At 37.6% G+C, this 17,558-nt stretch overlaps 1 protein-coding gene across 3 annotated transcripts in view; it reads right to left on the bottom strand.

Annotated features, from left to right (window-relative positions):
* Window positions 1-51: 51 nt before the first annotated feature.
* Window positions 52-17,558, bottom strand: part of LOC131131935 (C-myc promoter-binding protein-like) — a 36,629-nt gene continuing 19,122 nt past the window's right edge. For 2 of the 3 annotated variants that reach the window (XM_078793172.1, XM_078793173.1), the window contains 18 exons: window positions 16,570-16,670; window positions 16,172-16,387; window positions 15,206-15,351; window positions 14,688-14,726; window positions 13,735-13,868; window positions 11,837-11,969; window positions 11,551-11,757; window positions 9,894-10,022; window positions 8,433-8,574; window positions 8,214-8,324; window positions 6,595-6,702; window positions 6,366-6,515; window positions 5,136-6,211; window positions 2,798-3,017; window positions 2,573-2,676; window positions 2,325-2,500; window positions 2,070-2,219; window positions 52-271 (listed from right to left, as the gene is read on the bottom strand). In XM_078793172.1, the coding sequence (XP_078649298.1) occupies window positions 52-271; window positions 2,070-2,219; window positions 2,325-2,500; window positions 2,573-2,676; window positions 2,798-3,017; window positions 5,136-6,211; window positions 6,366-6,515; window positions 6,595-6,702; window positions 8,214-8,324; window positions 8,433-8,574; window positions 9,894-10,022; window positions 11,551-11,757; window positions 11,837-11,969; window positions 13,735-13,868; window positions 14,688-14,726; window positions 15,206-15,351; window positions 16,172-16,387; window positions 16,570-16,670 (3,562 nt within the window). The remainder of the gene's footprint in view (window positions 272-2,069; window positions 2,220-2,324; window positions 2,501-2,572; window positions 2,677-2,797; window positions 3,018-5,135; window positions 6,212-6,365; window positions 6,516-6,594; window positions 6,703-8,213; window positions 8,325-8,432; window positions 8,575-9,893; window positions 10,023-11,550; window positions 11,758-11,836; window positions 11,970-13,734; window positions 13,869-14,687; window positions 14,727-15,205; window positions 15,352-16,171; window positions 16,388-16,569; window positions 16,671-17,558) is intronic. The other variant, XM_078793175.1, reaches the window with a different exon arrangement.

Genomic DNA, 17,558 nt, shown 5'->3' with positions numbered 1-17,558 from the left:
GCGGGTCCTGAGCAGAGCGAGTAGACCGGATGATGGAATATTGACGAAGCGCTAGCTAGCGTCCGTGGGTGCGGGACGTACGGTGGGTTCGTTGAGCCGGCTGGGCAGGCTCCCGGAGACGGGCAACCAATGGTTCCTTGGAGATCTTGGAGATGTTCCTTCCAGGGGACCAAAGGCGCTGACGCTACGAGCCATGGGCGATGGCGAACAGAGAGCCCCGTGTCGCCGCTCGGAGGGGATGTTGATGCCCTGCGATGTGGTGGATGGCGTTCTGGGGACGACAATACAAGAGCTTTCATCTCAAAATACTATAAAGTATTAGGAAGTCACAGGAGTCACTGAACGCATCATGAAAAGGGGAAAATGACATGAAAAGGGGGGTAGGGGGGTAGTCACCAAGACCAGAAGTACTACGTCACATTTACTGCTACTTAGGATTGAGCTAGCATCAAAGCCATAGTACCGCTTATAATTTACATTACATAGTAATGCATTGAATAGATGTTACATACATACATACATACATACACACATACATACACACATACATACATACGGGGGCGACCGTCTTAGGATACATACATACATACATACATACATACGGGGGGCGACCGTGTTAGGATACATACATATATGTGGGGGCGACCATGTTAGGATACATACATATATACATACATACGGGGCAACCGTGTTTGGATACATACATTACAAAAATACATACATACGGGGGCAACCATGTTTGGATACATACATACATACATACATACATACGGGGGCGACTGTGTTAGGATACATACATACATACGGGGGTGACTGTGTTAAGATACATATACATACATACATACATACATACGTACATACATACATACATACATACGTACATACATACAGGGGCGACTGTGTTTGGATACATACATACATACATACATACATACATACATACATACATACATACATACATACAGGGGCGACTGTGTTAGGATGGATACATACATACATACATACATACATACATACATACGGGGGCAACCATGTTTGGATACATACATACATACATATGGGGGCGACCGTGTTAGGATACATACATACATACATACGGGGGTGACTGTGTTAGGATACATATACATACATACATACATACATACATACATACATACATACATACATACGTACATACGTACATACGTACATACATACAGGGGCGACTGTGGCGACCGTGTTAGGATACATACATACATACATACATACATACTTACATACATACATACGGGGGCGACTGTGTTAGGATACATACATACATACATACATACGGGGCGACCATGTTAGAATACATACATACATACGGGGGCGACCGTGTTAGGATACATATACATACATACATACATACGGGGGCGACTGTGTTAGGATACATACATACATACGGGGCGACCATGTTAGAATACATACATACATACGGGGGCGACCGTGTTAGGATACATATACATACATACATACATACGGGGGCGACCGTGTTAGAATACATACATACATACATACGGGGGTGACCATGTTTGGATACATACATTACATACATACGGGGACGACCTGTTTGGATACATACATGCATACATACATACATACATACATACATACATACATATGGGGGCGACCGTGTTTGGATGGATGGATGGATGCTTACATACATACGGGGGCGACCGTGTTAGGATGGATGCATACATACATACATACATACATACATACATACATACATACATACGGGGGCGACCGTGTTAGGATGCTTACATACATACATACATACGGGGGCGACCGTGTTAGGATGGATGCATACATACGTACATACGGGGGCGACCTTGTTAGGATGGATGCATACATACATACGGGGGCGACCGTGTTTGGATGGATGGATGGGTGCATACATACATATACATACATACATATGGGGGCGACCAATGACGTACATTGTTAGCTTGCTCATATGAATTCATGTTTTATGTTAACGCACGGACAACCGTATCATAAATATTCATGTTTTATGTTAACGTCGTATCATAAATAAGTACAGCAGACACCTCGGTCTCACGATCACCGGCGAAGGAGGGGACACAGCTGTGGCGGGACAGGGGGTGGACAAGGTGGACGTCCCCGTGTCGAAGCCCGTTGAGGTAGAATACGAGGAACTCAGCGCCTCGTCCACTGACAGACTTCCCTTCAGGAACAACCTAAGAAGAAGACATCAGATGAATAATATTTGCTAGCTCGCTAAACATCTCGTAGATACATATATCTGGTCTGGTCTGGTCTGGTCTGGTCTGGTCTGGTCTGACCTGCCAGCTCCTCTCATGTCCCTGATCTCCACGTTGAGGAACGGCAGGAAGGGGTTCCCGCAGAAGGGGCAGGTCGTGTTTAGGTTGGAGTCGTCTGCTGTCCAGCCGGCCATGATCTCCTCGTCGTAGACCAGGCAGTCGCACGTCTTGCAGCGCGAACAGCTCGAGATCAACAGCTGCAAAAGTAAAAGGGAGGTCAGAATACTGCGATACTGCGATACTTTGGGTACTTTGGGGATTGTCATCACCTCCATTGCACAGTTATTGAAGATGCTGGTGTTGCTGGTGTAGCGTGAGGAGCCCAGGTCTGACTTGTCGGACACGAGGAATCCAGGAGGCCAGAGGCCACAACCTGTGATTTTATAGAAGATTATTATCATTTATATCATATATATGATATATATGATTATATCATTATCACATTTATGGCTATTTCTGACACGTGAAAGTATGATTTTTTTTAATGTACAAACCAGGAAGCAGGGACGAGGGTCTTCTGAGGCTTGAGCCCGTAGTGGGACTGTTGAGTCTACTACGGAAGGGGCTGCGTCTTGGACTGTTTCCAAAGCCCGTTGGACCAGGGGGGTCATTCTTTTGGGGGGAGACTGTGGAGCTCTTGGACCCCTTGTGGTGGTCTTCATGTTGGATAGAGAAGCAATCCGGATCCTCGACGCCGCGGTCCGTTTGAGTGTGCTGGAAGACATGAAAGGATTCTTGGGACCACACAGTGACAGTACATACATGTACACTAAAAATGTATTTAAGAATGTCTACTTATATATACGCATAATAAAAACGGTGTGATGCCCGTGAACGCACCTTGTGGTTCGGAAATACTGTTGATATGATTAACACAGTTGTAAACACACACTTAATGTTTGCAAAAAATAAATAAAAATACAAAATATATTAAAAAAAATTAAAAAAAAATTAAAATGAATTTTAAAATAAATAAGTAAATAAATAAATAAATAAAAAATGAAGGATTGTTCTGCTGTTGATGTGTTCAGGTCAAAATAAAGTGGGTAGGCTATTGTTCCTCTGTCGTCATGATGCCCATGCGGTAATTACCCCCCCTCCCCCCTTAAAAATAAAAATTACATAAAAAACGTAATTAAATAAATAAATGAGTTACCACCATTAACGCTGTATTTTTGACTAAAAATCAATATACCGTATTTTCCGGACTATAAGTCGCACTTTTTTTTCATAGGTTGGCTGTTCCTGCGACTTATACTCCAGAGCGACTTATAAATAAAAAAAAAAACTGTTTATGTTACATAAAGACTGGACACCTTTTCTGTTCATGTTTATTTTTTCGTGTAGCTGAATTGCAATTGTGTTAGCATATTAACATTAATATTAGTAGAACTTGCCTTCCAATAGGACGTAATGTCCGTAGTTTGTAAAATAAATTACCTACAAAAAATGCGACTTATACTCCAGTGCGACTTATGTATGTTTTTTTCTACCGAATTATGCATTTTTGGTCTTGTGCGACTTATACTACAGTGCGACTTATGTATGTTTTTTTTCTCCCTAATTATGAATTTTTGGCCTTGTGTGACTTATGCTCGAGTGTGACTTATATATGTTTTTTTCTACCTAATTATGCATTTTTGGCCTTGTGCGACTTATACTACAGTGCGACTTATGTATGTTTTTGAGTGTGACTTATATATGTTTTTTTCTACCTAATTATGCATTTTTGGCCTTGTGCGACTTATGCTCGAATGTGACTTATGTATGTTTTTTTCTACTTAATTATGCATTTTTGGCCTTGTGCGACTTATACTCCGGAGTGACTTATAGCCCAGAAAATACGGAAGTTAAAAATAAATTACCCGCTAAAAATGCGACTTATACTCCGGTGTGACTTATGTATGTTTTTTTTCTACCTAATTATGCATTTTTGGCCTTGTGCGACTTATACTCCAGTGTGACTTATGTATGTTTTTTTCTACCTAATTATGCATTTTTGGCCTTGTGCAACTTATACTCCAGTGTGACTTATGTATGTTTTTTTTCTACCTGATTATGCATTTTTGGCCTTGTGCGACTTATGTATGTTTTTTTTTCTACCTAATTATGCTTTTTTGGCCTTGTGCGACTTATACTCCAGCGCGACTTATGTATATTTTTTTCTACCTAATTATGCATTTTTGGCCTTGTGCGACTTATGCTCGAGTGTGACTTATGTATGTTTTTTTCTACTTAATTATGCATTTTTGGCCTTGTGCGACTTATACTCCGGAGTGACTTATAGCCCAGAAAATACGGAAGTTAAAAATAAATTACCCGCTAAAAATGCGACTTATACTCCGGTGTGACTTATGTATGTTTTTTTTCTACCTAATTATGCATTTTTGGCCTTGTGCGACTTATACTCCAGTGTGACTTATGTATGTTTTTTTTCTACCTAATTATGCATTTTTGGCCTTGTGCAACTTATACTCCAGTGTGACTTATGTATGTTTTTTTTCTACCTGATTATGCATTTTTGGCCTTGTGCGACTTATACTCCAGCGCGACTTATGTATCTTTTTTTCTACCTAATTATGCATTTTTGGCCTTGTGCGACTTATACTCCAGTGCGACTTATGTATATTTTTTTCTACCTAATTATGCATTTTTGGCCTTGTGCGACTTATACTCCAATGCGACTTATGTATGTTTTTTTTGGTAAGTGACGATTGATTGAAAAGTTTGAAAAATAAATGTAAGTTACATTATAGGTTGTGTATGCAACTGACTGAAAACTACGTTTAGCCGTACAGTACACTTTGCGAAGTACACAATAAAGGCACGTACCTTGGTTGGGGTGGTGTACGTAGATAGACGCGTGTACCAACGACTAGCCTTCTCTGCCACGCCTTTCCCCGCAGAGAACATGCTGGTCTTGAAAACATCCAGCGTCGGCGTTAGTAGCGTGTCCAGAGCGAAAGCGGAAGAAGATGGCGAAGGACCGGCGGTACTCATGCGGCTTGTCTTGTCCCGGTAGGGGCTGAGAAGCGGGCTGGGACAAGGGCTAGGGGTGGTGCTGGCACTGCGACACGGCGGCGGCGACGACGACGACGACCACGTATGTTGCTGCGGGATGGGCCGGGAGGGCGAGGGAGGGTGGTAAGTGCGAGACTTCGACACAACCGTGGTTCCGATTGGGGAGCTGTGGGGTAAGCTGGCGCTACGAGGCGCGGAACGGTGGAAGAGGAGCGGGCTGGCTAGGTCCTGTAGGTCCACGCTCGGCGTACGGCGACGCAGCGGGCTCCCTGTGTGCTTCATGTAGAGTTCGATTTCTCTTGCTAAATTCCTCTTAGCAATGGGTGTGCTAGCGTCCGTCTCCGATGGGTCTGAATCCGCCTTTTGCTGTACCGAATGCGACTCCGCTGCGAGCAAGGATAAGGGATCATTGCCGGTCTCGATGCCTGTGCGCGTCACGGTTCCTCTTGATGTCAACGGACTCGCACTCGAATCCAAATCCTCCAAATCAAAAATAGCCTCAATAACGTTTGCGTCGTCATCACTGGAATCATTCGTCTTTGTCCGATCTCCATCTTTGCTACACATGCTAACTGAGGACGCCTCCTGAAACCCATCCAGAACCAGCGACCGTGGCCTCTTTCGCTTAGCGAAGTCGGTATTACGAAGAATTTTTGCATCGGCGCCGAGACGTCCGGCAATTTTATCTGGGTCGGTTTCCCCCTGGTTCAAACCCAGACCGAGAACAGCAGTGCCGTCACCGCTGACCCGCCAATCCAACGTCGAGTCGCTTCCGACGCTGTCGACTACTTCTTCCACGGTACTTTTGTGTTTCCTGAGCAGGATATTGGCTTGGACTTCGCCGATTTCTTCCAGCGAGGAAGTGAAGAGGAGACCGGCAACGTGGTCTGAAAAGGAACGGCAGTATTACGCCAATTTTATGGATCTTACTTATTGTGTGGAAATATTGGCTGATAACTATAAAAGCTAAATGTACTGCAAAAAAAAAAGGCCAGTAAGGATAATTCATAATGCGGCGGGCGGCACCGAGTTTGGTTTTACCCGTGCTTGCAGATGTCTTAGCTGTACAGTTGGAATCGTCAGATGGAAAACGGCTGCACACGATGCCGGGCGGACGCAAGGAAGAACCGACCTCCGCGTCCAGCTGAGGGAGACGGTCTTTACTTCCCTTGATGCTCTCCGTTTCAGATACTACAGAGAAAACAATATATACATATATATAAATATATACGTCCATATAAATGATGCAAAAATATTAACCAATACTCACAAGAGCTGCAGTCACTCTCGCCCTTATCCATCTCACGGACAGTTTCCTTGTTGCCTCTGATGACTTCCTCTTTGGACAGGGAATTGTAACCCAAATCTGACTGATGTCCTGGAGGGAAAAAAATGGCAAATAGCAACATTATATGAAGAGCTTGCAACCAAAAGGCGCTAAATCCAATTTTCACTAAGTTGCATGTTTTTCATGAGTTTAATAGACCTCATGTCATGTGTATCCAAATCACATATTTTGGTCTTGAAATCATTTTTTAAAAATATGAAAAAAAGTGATATGAAATGTATGCTTTCAACCAAAAGGCGCTATTTCCATTTCAGATTTCAACCAAAAGGAGCTAAATCCTTTTCTTTATTCTGATTGGCCCAAGTTTCCCATCTATTGATAATCTGACCAATCAGAGAGAAGAATACAATTATTTATTTCAGCCAAAAGGCGCTAAATCCATCATTTCAGCCAAAAGGCGCTAAATCCGGGAAAAAAAATTAATTAAAAAAATATATAAAATACATAGTGTGTGCAGGATTTTTATAGCATGCATTTTTATGACCTATATTGATAGCTCTTTCATTTGCAATATAGACTTGGATATGGATTTAGCGCCATTTGGTTGCAAGCTCTTCATATAATGACCATTACAGTCGCCACGTTTACATGAGGAGTTTTTCCTCTTTCCGAATGACCTTTTCCGAAAACACAATGGTATACATGGAAAGGAATATTCCAATCTCTGGTCTACATGCGGCGCTATAATCAACCGGAATAGTCAATAGGGCATGCCCAGTAAAATGTAAACATCAACATCATGTGATACCGAGCTTTTTTCCCTTGTTGGAATAACTCCGTATTGCCAGTTTTTCCTTCGTCCGGTCTTGAAACTTTCCGCAGCGCTTTAAACAACACACCGCATCACATTCTGTAATTTAATTTTACACTTTTGGTTTTTTTTTTTTTTTTTTTTTTTTTTTGCAAGTTTGTATGTTAAAAGTTGAAATACTTAGAAAGCAAGTGGCGGGCCGGATTCACACACTTGGTGGGCCGCATGTGGCCCCCGGGGCCGCAGTTTGCCCACCCCTGACGTACGCTGTTCCAAACGGCGGTGTCAAGTAGGATATATTGTGAGTTGGTTCGCTTCTTCTTTTCAAAGTAAAAGCAGTGATTTTATCACTATGTTTTGTTGTTTTTTTTTGTATGAGAAAAGTAAGGGGGTGTTATATATTTATTTATTATTATTGTTTTTATATTTATTTATTATTATTATTTGTATATTTATTTATTTATTTTTTTAAATATTTATTTATTATTTTTTTATATTTATTTATTATTTCTTTCATTTTTTAATATTTATTTATTATTTTTTTATTTTTTAATATTTATTTATTATTTTTGTGAAAATAACCGGAAGTGGCAAGCTTAAATTTTGCCTGAATTGACACACTCGGCCAATTATTAAGTAGTATTGTAGTATTGTACTCGCCATTGAGAGTTATTTGTGGTCTTGGTTGACTTAGGCCTCGTCATAAACTGATGAGAAAGATGTTGCGTTTGTTTCCGAGTGTCCCTGAACGCACCGTGCGGTCTTATAGTGACAGTGAGGAGTGTGCTACCTGTGCTAGATCCATCGTCAGTGATATCGGCGGCCCTGCCCTGCTCATTCGGGTGCGTGTCGGCAGTGCTATCCAGGCTACCGTGGCTAACAGCGTCCAGGTCACTGCCATCTAAAAGAAACAAAAATAAAAAAGGGAAACATTATTTTTACATTTATTCTCCCATTAAAAAAAGAATAATCATCATCAAGTATTCCAGGATTTCCAAGCGCTGGTTACCTGACAGCAGGCTCTGAGTGACAGGGCCATGTTTCCGTAGTGAGCGTTTAAACTGAGCCACACCCAAAACCACGTTTCTCAGCTTCATCCACAGAAAGTATCCTCCTCTGGTGCTGGTCGGCCACGTGCTCTCCAGCACCGCCTTCAAGTGGAAAAGAGGGGAAAAACTTATTATTTGTTATTTGTTTGTATTGTTTTGCTACTGAGGCGTTAGCACGCAGGCCTCACAGCTTCCATTCTACGCTCAGGCATCTCTGTGTGGAGTTTGCATCTACTCCGGTTTTATTAATATTAATTATAATATTAATATAAACATATTATTATTATTATTAATATCTTATTAACAATAATAATAATTTAATATATTATTATTAAGTCAAAATCAGTATCTTAAAAAGGAACTACCTGAATAAAAGTAATTATTAATTTAAAAACAGATAATAATAATATTATAATATTCATATTATTATTATTATCATATAATATAATAATAATAATAATAATATTATATAATATTATGAACTGTCTTTAAATTAATTACTTTTATTCAGGTAGTTCCTTTTTAAGATACTGATTTTGACTTAATAACAATATTATATATTATTATTATTATTATTATTATTATTATTATTATTATTATTATTATATTATATTATTATATTATAGAATATTATTATTATTATTATTATTATTATTATCTGTCTTTAAATTAATTACTTTTATTCAGGTAGTTCCTTTTTAAGATACGGATGTTGACATAATAATAATAATATTATATTATTAATAATATATTTATATTAATATTATACTTAATATTAATACAACTGGCCCGAAAAATTTGTAAATTTGGTGAGTTTTTGGGCATGTTAAGGGCCTCAAAATCACCTTCCTTTTGGGAGAATAATAATAATAATATCTAATAATAATATTATTATATTAATAATAATATTGTATTAATATTATTATTATTATATTAATAATAATAATATATAATATTATTATAATTATTCTCCCAAAAGGAAGGTGATTTTGAGGCCCTTAACATGCCCAAAAACTCACCAAATTTACAAATTTTTCGGTCTAGCAAAAAAATGGATATTTTATGGGTCCCAAATATAACGTTCCAAAATGGACACATTAGCTATAGTGTTATTGTGACGTCACAGACAAAATGGCGGCTTTTCACTAGGTGCTTACTCATGGATCATTGGTATCGGTGGCATAATACCTTGATCGGAGCATCCTTATTCATTTCACTTGTATTATTTTCAAGACTTAATTAAATCTTAATTAATTAATCTTAATTAAATGGCTATAATTAAATCCGCTGTGTCATCCACCGAATAAATCCACAAGTATGATTTTCATTTTCTTGACTGATGGACTGAACATGGACTCCGTCTTAGAGTCTTATGATCACATTTGGTAGAATGTGTTAGTGCGTACTGTACGTATGTGTACCTTATTGTAGTAGCCATAGGTGATGGCATTGGGGTGGACTCCGGCTTTCTTCATCTCAAAGAGGACTCGGACCGCAAGGACCGGCTGACCGTATTGTCCACAAAGCTGCATCAGCACTCTGTAGCACACCTATATGAAAATATGAAAATATGAATGAAATGGTGAATTTTTAACAATACCGTATTTTATGGACTATAATATAATTAGGTAGGAAAAAAATATATAAGTATTAAGTAAATATGAGTCGCATTTTTTTGTGGCTAATTTATTTTAAATTTAACTACCGTATTTTCCGGACTATAAGTCGCACAAAGCCAAAAATGCATAATTAGGGAGGAAAAAAACATACATAAGTCGCGCTGGAGTATAAGTCGCATTTTTAGCGGGTAATTTATTTTTAACTACCATATTTTCCGGACTATAAGTCGCTCTGGAGTATAAGTCGCACAAGGCCAAAAATGCATAATTAGGTAGAAAAAAACATACATAAGGTGCGCCGGAGTATAAGTCACATTTTTTTCAGGTAATTTATTTTTAACTACCGTATTTTCCGGAGTACAAGTCACTCCAAAGTATAATTTGCACAAGGCCAAAAATGCATAATTAGGTAGAAAAAAACATACATAAGTCGCGCTGGAGTATAAGTCGCATTTTTAGCGGGTAATTTATTTTTAACTACCGTATTTTCTGGATTATAAGTCGCTCCGGAGTATAAGTTGCACAAGGCCAAAAAAACATACATAAGTTGCACTGGAATATAAGTCGCATTTTTTGCGGGTAATTTATTTTTAACTACCATATTTTCCGGACTATAAGTCGCTCCGGAGTATAAGTCGCACAAGGCCAAAAATGCATAATTAGGTAGAAAAAAACATACATAAGTCGCGCCGGAGTATAAGTCGCATTTTTTTGTCGGTAATTTATTTTTAACTACCGGATTTTCCGGAGTATAAGTCGCACAAGGCCAAAAATGCATAATTAGGTAGAAAAAATATATACATAAGTCGCACTGGAGTATAAGTCGCATTTTTTGCGGGTAATTTATTTTTAACTACCGTATTTTCCGGAGTACAAGTCACTCCAAAGTATAATTTGCACAAGGCCAAAAATGCATAATTAGGTAGAAAAAAACATACATAAGTCGCGCTGGAGTATAAGTCGCATTTTTAGCGGGTAATTTATTTTTAACTACCGTATTTTCCGGACTATAAGTCGCTCCGGAGTATAAGTTGCACAAGGCCAAAAAAACATACATAAGTTGCACTGGAATATAAGTCGCATTTTTTGCGGGTAATTTATTTTTAACTACCATATTTTCCGGACTATAAGTCGCTCCGGAGTATAAGTCGCACAAGGCCAAAAATGCATAATTAGGTAGAAAAAAAATATACATAAGTCGCACCGGAGTATAAGTCGCATTTTTTGCGGGTAATTTATTTCTAACTACCATATTTTCTGGAGTATAAGTCACTCCAAAGTATAATTCGCACAAGGCCAAAAATGCATAATTCGGTAGAAAAAAAACATACATAAGTCGCTCTGGAGTATAATAATTCGCATAAGGCCAAAAATGCATAATTAGGGAGAAAAAAAAGTGTGACTTCTAGTCGGTAAAATCGGGTATTATGAAAGGAAATGAATGGTGTAAATAAATGACCTCATCGGGTGGCTGCAGCTTCTTGGCCTGCATCTTGCGGAGGACATCATAGGCGGTCCGAAGGGCTCGAACCTTGGAATGGCAAACCTTCACGTACGCCGGCAGACAGATAAACCACAGGCCGTAACAATGGCGGAGCAGGCACATGGACCACAGCTGGGGGATGGAGGAGTACTTCTTGGCGATTTTCTGGGCCGATTTAATCTCCTGTGGGCATCAAGTTTTGGGTGCAGAGAATAGAGTTAGTTTGTTTTATTTAGCGATTCATTGTCATTCATTCATTCACCTGCTTGCTACGCCTAAACATGGGCGCCGGGCTCGTGGGGCAGCTGTGCCTGGCGGCGAGGCGAGCGGAAAAGGTTCGAAGCCCCTCCACTGGGTCAAACAAGTCCAAACTTAACACCGGGAAGCCATCGTACCTGATGGAGGACATGCATCAAGAGAATCGATGGTCACTTCCAATATCCGGCAATAATGGATCCCGGGAATTCCTAATGCTTATCCTGACACTATACCGTGAGTGTCAAAGTGCGTCCCGGTGGCCATATTTGTTTTGTGGATGTTTATTTGACATCGGCGTATTTATTAACAAATGGAATTCGATAAGGAAAAAAAAAAAAAATCAGCAAAAATTGACAAATCAAAAGCAATTTATTTTTTTCAAAATGTAAAGAAAAAAAGTTATAAACTAACCAGGAAAAAGTCATAATTTTACAAGACTAATGTCATCATATTATGAAGAAAAATAACATCATTTTTAAAAGTGTGAAGTTAAAATATAAAAAAATCTATTACAAAAACTTGCAATTTTTGGAAAATTAGATTGCGGAAAAAGGTATGTCAGAAGAATAATGCCAAAATATTATACTAATAACGTCATAATTACGAGAACAACATTTTTTAAAAAAAGATGAAATTGAAAAAATATTGAGAAAAGTTATATTCTACCAAGAAAAACATATTCACAAATATATTCACATAATATTTTATATAACACTTTTAATAGCGTGAAGTAAAACTATCAAAGTAATATTAAAAAAAGTTGCAATTTTTGGAAAATTTGATTGCAGAAAAAGGTATGTCACAAGAATAATATATATAATAATTTTATGTAATAATAATATTATAGTAATAACGTCATAATTACGAGAATTTTTTTTAAAAAAAAAAAGATGAAGTAGTTGGAAAAAAAATAAACCAGGAAAAAGTCATAATTTCACAAGACTAATGTCATCATATTATGAGGAAAAATAACATAATTTTTAAAAGCGTGAAGTTAAAATATAAAAAAAAAATATTACAAAAACTTGCAATTTTTGGAAAATTAGATTGCGGAAAAAGGTATGTCAGAAGAATAATGCCAAAATATTATAGTAATAATATCATCATTACGAGAACAACATTTTTAAAAAAAGATGAAATTGAAAAAATATTGAGAAAAGTTATATTCTACCAAGAAAAACATATTCACAAATATATTCACATAATATTTTATATAACACTTTTAATAGCGTGAAGTAAAACTATCAAAGTAATATTAAAAAAAGTTGCAATTTTTGGAAAATTTGATTGCAGAAAAAGGTATGTTACAAGAATAATATATATAATAATTTTATGTAATAATAATATTATAGTAATAACGTCATAATTACGAGAATTTTTTTTAAAAAAGATGAAGAAGTTGGAAAAAAAATAAACCAGGAAAAAGTTATAATTTTACAAGACTAATATATATTGAGGAAAAATAACAATAAAAATAACAAAAATAATAATAATAAATATCATTTTTGAAGTTAAAATATCAAAGTAATATTAAAAAAAGGAGCATTTTTTTGAAAATTAGATGGAATGTCACAAGAATAATGCCAAAATATTATAGTAATAACATCATAATTACGAGAACAAAAAAAGATGAAATAGTTAGAAAAAAATAAAAGTATAATGAGAAAAAATATTAAAAGAAAAGTTATATTCTCCAAAGAAAAAAAGTCAAAATTTTACAAAAATAAACTACAAAAAAAAGCATTTTTTGTATTAAAAAAAAAAAGTTAAAAGGCTCAAGATTTTATTTTCTCACACACGTTTCAAAACCCTACCACTAGTACTTGTTATCTTAAATTCTAAAATATTCTATATATTCACATAATATTTAGTTCTATCGATTTTTCGTTAGTTTTGTTTTACCTGTAGCGTAAGGGATGCGCTTCGCCCTCAGGCAGGGGGGGCAGCTCTGGCGGTGTGATGAAGACCGTGTGCTCGCTACGATGGGGTTCATCCGTCTCGATCAACCTGGCCTCATCTGTTCTATCGCCATCTAGCTGCAGAGGAGTGTCAACGATTATATACCTTACATTACATTACATTACCTTAACACTGCATGAAAGTTCTCACGTCCCGTGTGGAAGTGGTAAGTTGTTAGTTTTGCAAGTTTAGGAGAAATGAATTTGGTGCTGACTGTTGAGCTCACTAGCTTGCTAGCTAGCAGTTATCTTGCGCTGTCTCCCTGTAGTGTTGCAATGTGGTGTAAATAATAGGAATGTAAAGGTGGCCATATTGTAATCGTAATGTTTATTATTATTATGATTATTATTATTCTCCCAATTGGAAGGCAATTTTGAGGCCCTTAACATGCCCAAAAACTCACCAAATTTGCAAGCGGTCCAAATGTGGCCCGCAGGACACCAGTCTGAGGCCCCCGCCTTGATATGAAAGTTTAATATGGATGCTGTATGGTATCATGTACCCAGAAAAAAAATGATTACGTTTGATTCATGTTCATGTTAAAGGTTAAATAACTGTTAATAGTTATCCTCCCAATCCATGTGGAAGTGGTAAGTTTTTGGCTATTTAAGTTGAAAGGAAATAACACGGAGGCTACCGTTTAGGTGGCTAGCTCTCGAGTTTGCGAGTTAGCATGTGTCTCAAGACCCTGCAGTTGCGCAATATGTTGTAAATAAAAAGAGTATAAATGTGACTATAGTCGTGTTTTGTCATGTCTACAGGGCTCTAATAATGCTTTGGTAATTTTAATATGAAAAAAAATAATTTGTCTACCCGCCGACTATATGTGGTTTTAATTAATCATGGTCGCCCCTTAGTAGGCAAACAAAACGGTAAACAAGCAAAAACAAACATACCTTGCTCCCTTTGTCAGCGCTCCGCTCGGAGCAGTACAACTGCTCACAAATAAAAAGGTAGAAGGGACGAGAAAAGACAATATTCAGGATGAAGATGTAGCATATTTAGCATTGTGTAGCATATATGAGTATCATCGGTCGAGCTGTTGCAAAATAATAACATATTTTGAAATTGTTTAATTAATGCAGACGCCTAACTAACTCCCAACTAACTCCCAACTAACTCCCAACTAACTCCCAACTCCCTATACTTTCACTGTAAATCTCCTTGGACTTTATATTTTAGTGTTTTATGTCCATGCTTCCTTTTCTATACGGCTTGTTTTCGTTAGGGTCAAAGGTGAGCTGGAGCCTATGCCAGCTAAGTTCAAGCGCGAAGGCAGGGTACACCCTCCGCAAGTCTGTAGTCGATAGCAGCATGTAGAAGTTATGGTTTCGGACATTTTTGTTAAGCATCTTTGATACCCCAAAAAACTGTTTATTATTATTATTATTATTATTATTATTATGAAACTCACTTTTTCCACACAGTCGTCAAAGAAGGCCAGACTAGCGTCTTTGTCGCTAACAAAGGAGCACTCCTCGATAAAATGGATGAACATCTGGGTTTTGGTCATCAGGGAGTAGAACTTCTGGTGGGAGCGGTCACGGCTCTTCAAGAATCCTGGAGAAATTAAAAATTAATAAGTCTCACAATCATCGTTGACCACTCATCGTGTCGTTCGTTTTGACCCGGACTCGTTAACGCACTATTTGCGCACATTTTACGCAGTTTGCACGCAAAATAATTTTTTTTTATTTATTATTTATATTTTATATTAAGGTTATTTTTTTACAAGACTAATATCATATTGAGGAAAAATAACAATAAAAATAACAAAAATAATAATAAATCATTTTTAAAAGCGTGAAGTTAAAATATCAAAGTAATATTAAAAAAGTAGCAACTTTTTTTAAATTAGATGGAATGTCACAAGAATAATGCCAAAATATTATAGTAATAACATCATAATTACGAGAACAACATTAAAAAAAGATGAAATAGTTGGAAAAAAAATAAACCAGGAAAAAGTTATAATTTTACAAGACTAATATCATATTGAGGAAAAATAATAATAAATATCATTTTTAAAAGCATGAAGTTAAAATATCAAAGTAATATTACAAAAGTAGCAATTTTTTAAAAATTAGATGGAATGTCAAGAATAATGCGAAATTATAGTAATAACATCATAATTACGAGAACAACGTTCTTAAAAAAAAGATGAAATAGTTGGAAAAAATAACAGTATAATGAGAAAAAACATTAAGTGAAAAGTTATATTCTACAAAAAAAAGGCAAAATTTTACGAAAATAAACTAAAAAAAAAAAAAAAAAAAAAGAGTTGAAAGGCTGTGATTGGTCACACTCCCAAGGACTTCTGGACACGCGGGTCCACATAAATAAAACACAGCGTGCGACCGTGTTCCGCTGTTTCCCATACCTTGGAGGTCAAAGAGCGAGCTGGCGTCCGTGGCTTTCTCGGACGGCGCCTGGGTTATGGGTCGCAGAAAGGAACGGTAGCCCTTTAAAATGGCCGCCATGAAGCGCAGAAAGGCTTCCTGGATCTCCAGCTCCACGGCGTTGACGCTCTTCCCGCAGCTCAACTCGGATAAATCCCTGACGGTGAACTCCAGCAGGCTGTCGGACTGGTCCTGACCTGACGACAAAATAAGTGAGAGTCGGTTTCTGATCATCTGGAACTTAGTAGTTTTTGGTAAAGTTTTGTTTCAAACTAAAATCTGAAACACATAATTAACCCCATGAGGCGTTAATATCTCCCGGAAAAAGGAACGTCTGACTTGATGTACTTGATGTACTTGATGTACTTGATGTACTCACCATCAACCAGTTGCTGGTAGAGCGTGGTCAGCACATTCATAAGAATCTTACAAGCTTTCTTCGGTAAAATCTTCCACGTGAGCGCTCGCTTATCTTCATTACTGGAAAAACAGACACGGAACACAACTTAGCCGTGGGCTAAGGGGCTGAGGGGCCAGTAAAAACATGCACTACAGTTACATTTTTTACTACTGACACAGCTTATAATAATTAGTACAGTGGAACCTTGGTTAGCGTACGCCCTGATTAGTGTTTTTATAGTAACTTAGCAATGTACGATGTAAAAGTGTCCGCGAGGGAACCTTAGCGAGGCCAGTAAAAACATGCACTACAGTTGGGCCTGGGAGAGTTCATACCGCCCCTGGTTATGGGCCTGGGAGAGTTCATACCGCCCCTGGTTATGGCTGACAATAGATGAAGCCCAACTAAGCCCATCAAAAAACTGAAAATTGCTTTTACATGTTCTTTTAAACTTCAAAATAAATACATTAAAATCTACTTAGTTGGCCATGGAGGAAATAAAAAATGGAAATTGACATTTTTTACAACTGACACAGCTTATAATGATTAGTACAGTGGAACCTTGGTTAGCGTACGCCCTGATTAGTGTTTTTATAGTAACTTAGCAATGTACGATGTAAAAGTGTCCGCGAGGGAACCTTAGCGAGGCCAGTAAAAACATGCACTACAGTTGGGCCTGGGAGAGTTCATACCGCCCCTGGTTATGGGCCTGGGAGAGTTCATACCGCCCCTGGTTATGGCTGCCCAACTAAGCCCATCAAAAAACAGAAAATTGCTTTTACATTTCCTTTTACGCTTCAAAATAAATCAATTAAAACCTACTTAGTTGGCCAAGGAGGAAATAAAAAATGGAAATTTAAATTTTTTACTACTGACACAGCTTATAATAATTAGTACAGTGGAACCTTGGTTAGCGTACGCCCTGATTAGTGTTTTTATAGTAAATTAGCAATGTACGATGTAAAAGT

This window comes from Doryrhamphus excisus, linkage group LG1 (genome assembly GCF_037039965.1).
Source record: "Doryrhamphus excisus strain RoL-2023G ecotype Guam linkage group LG1, RoL_Dexc_Guam_v1.1, whole genome shotgun sequence".
NCBI lineage: Eukaryota > Metazoa > Chordata > Actinopteri > Syngnathiformes > Syngnathidae > Doryrhamphus > Doryrhamphus excisus.
This window is presented reverse-complemented; position numbering and strand designations above follow the sequence as displayed.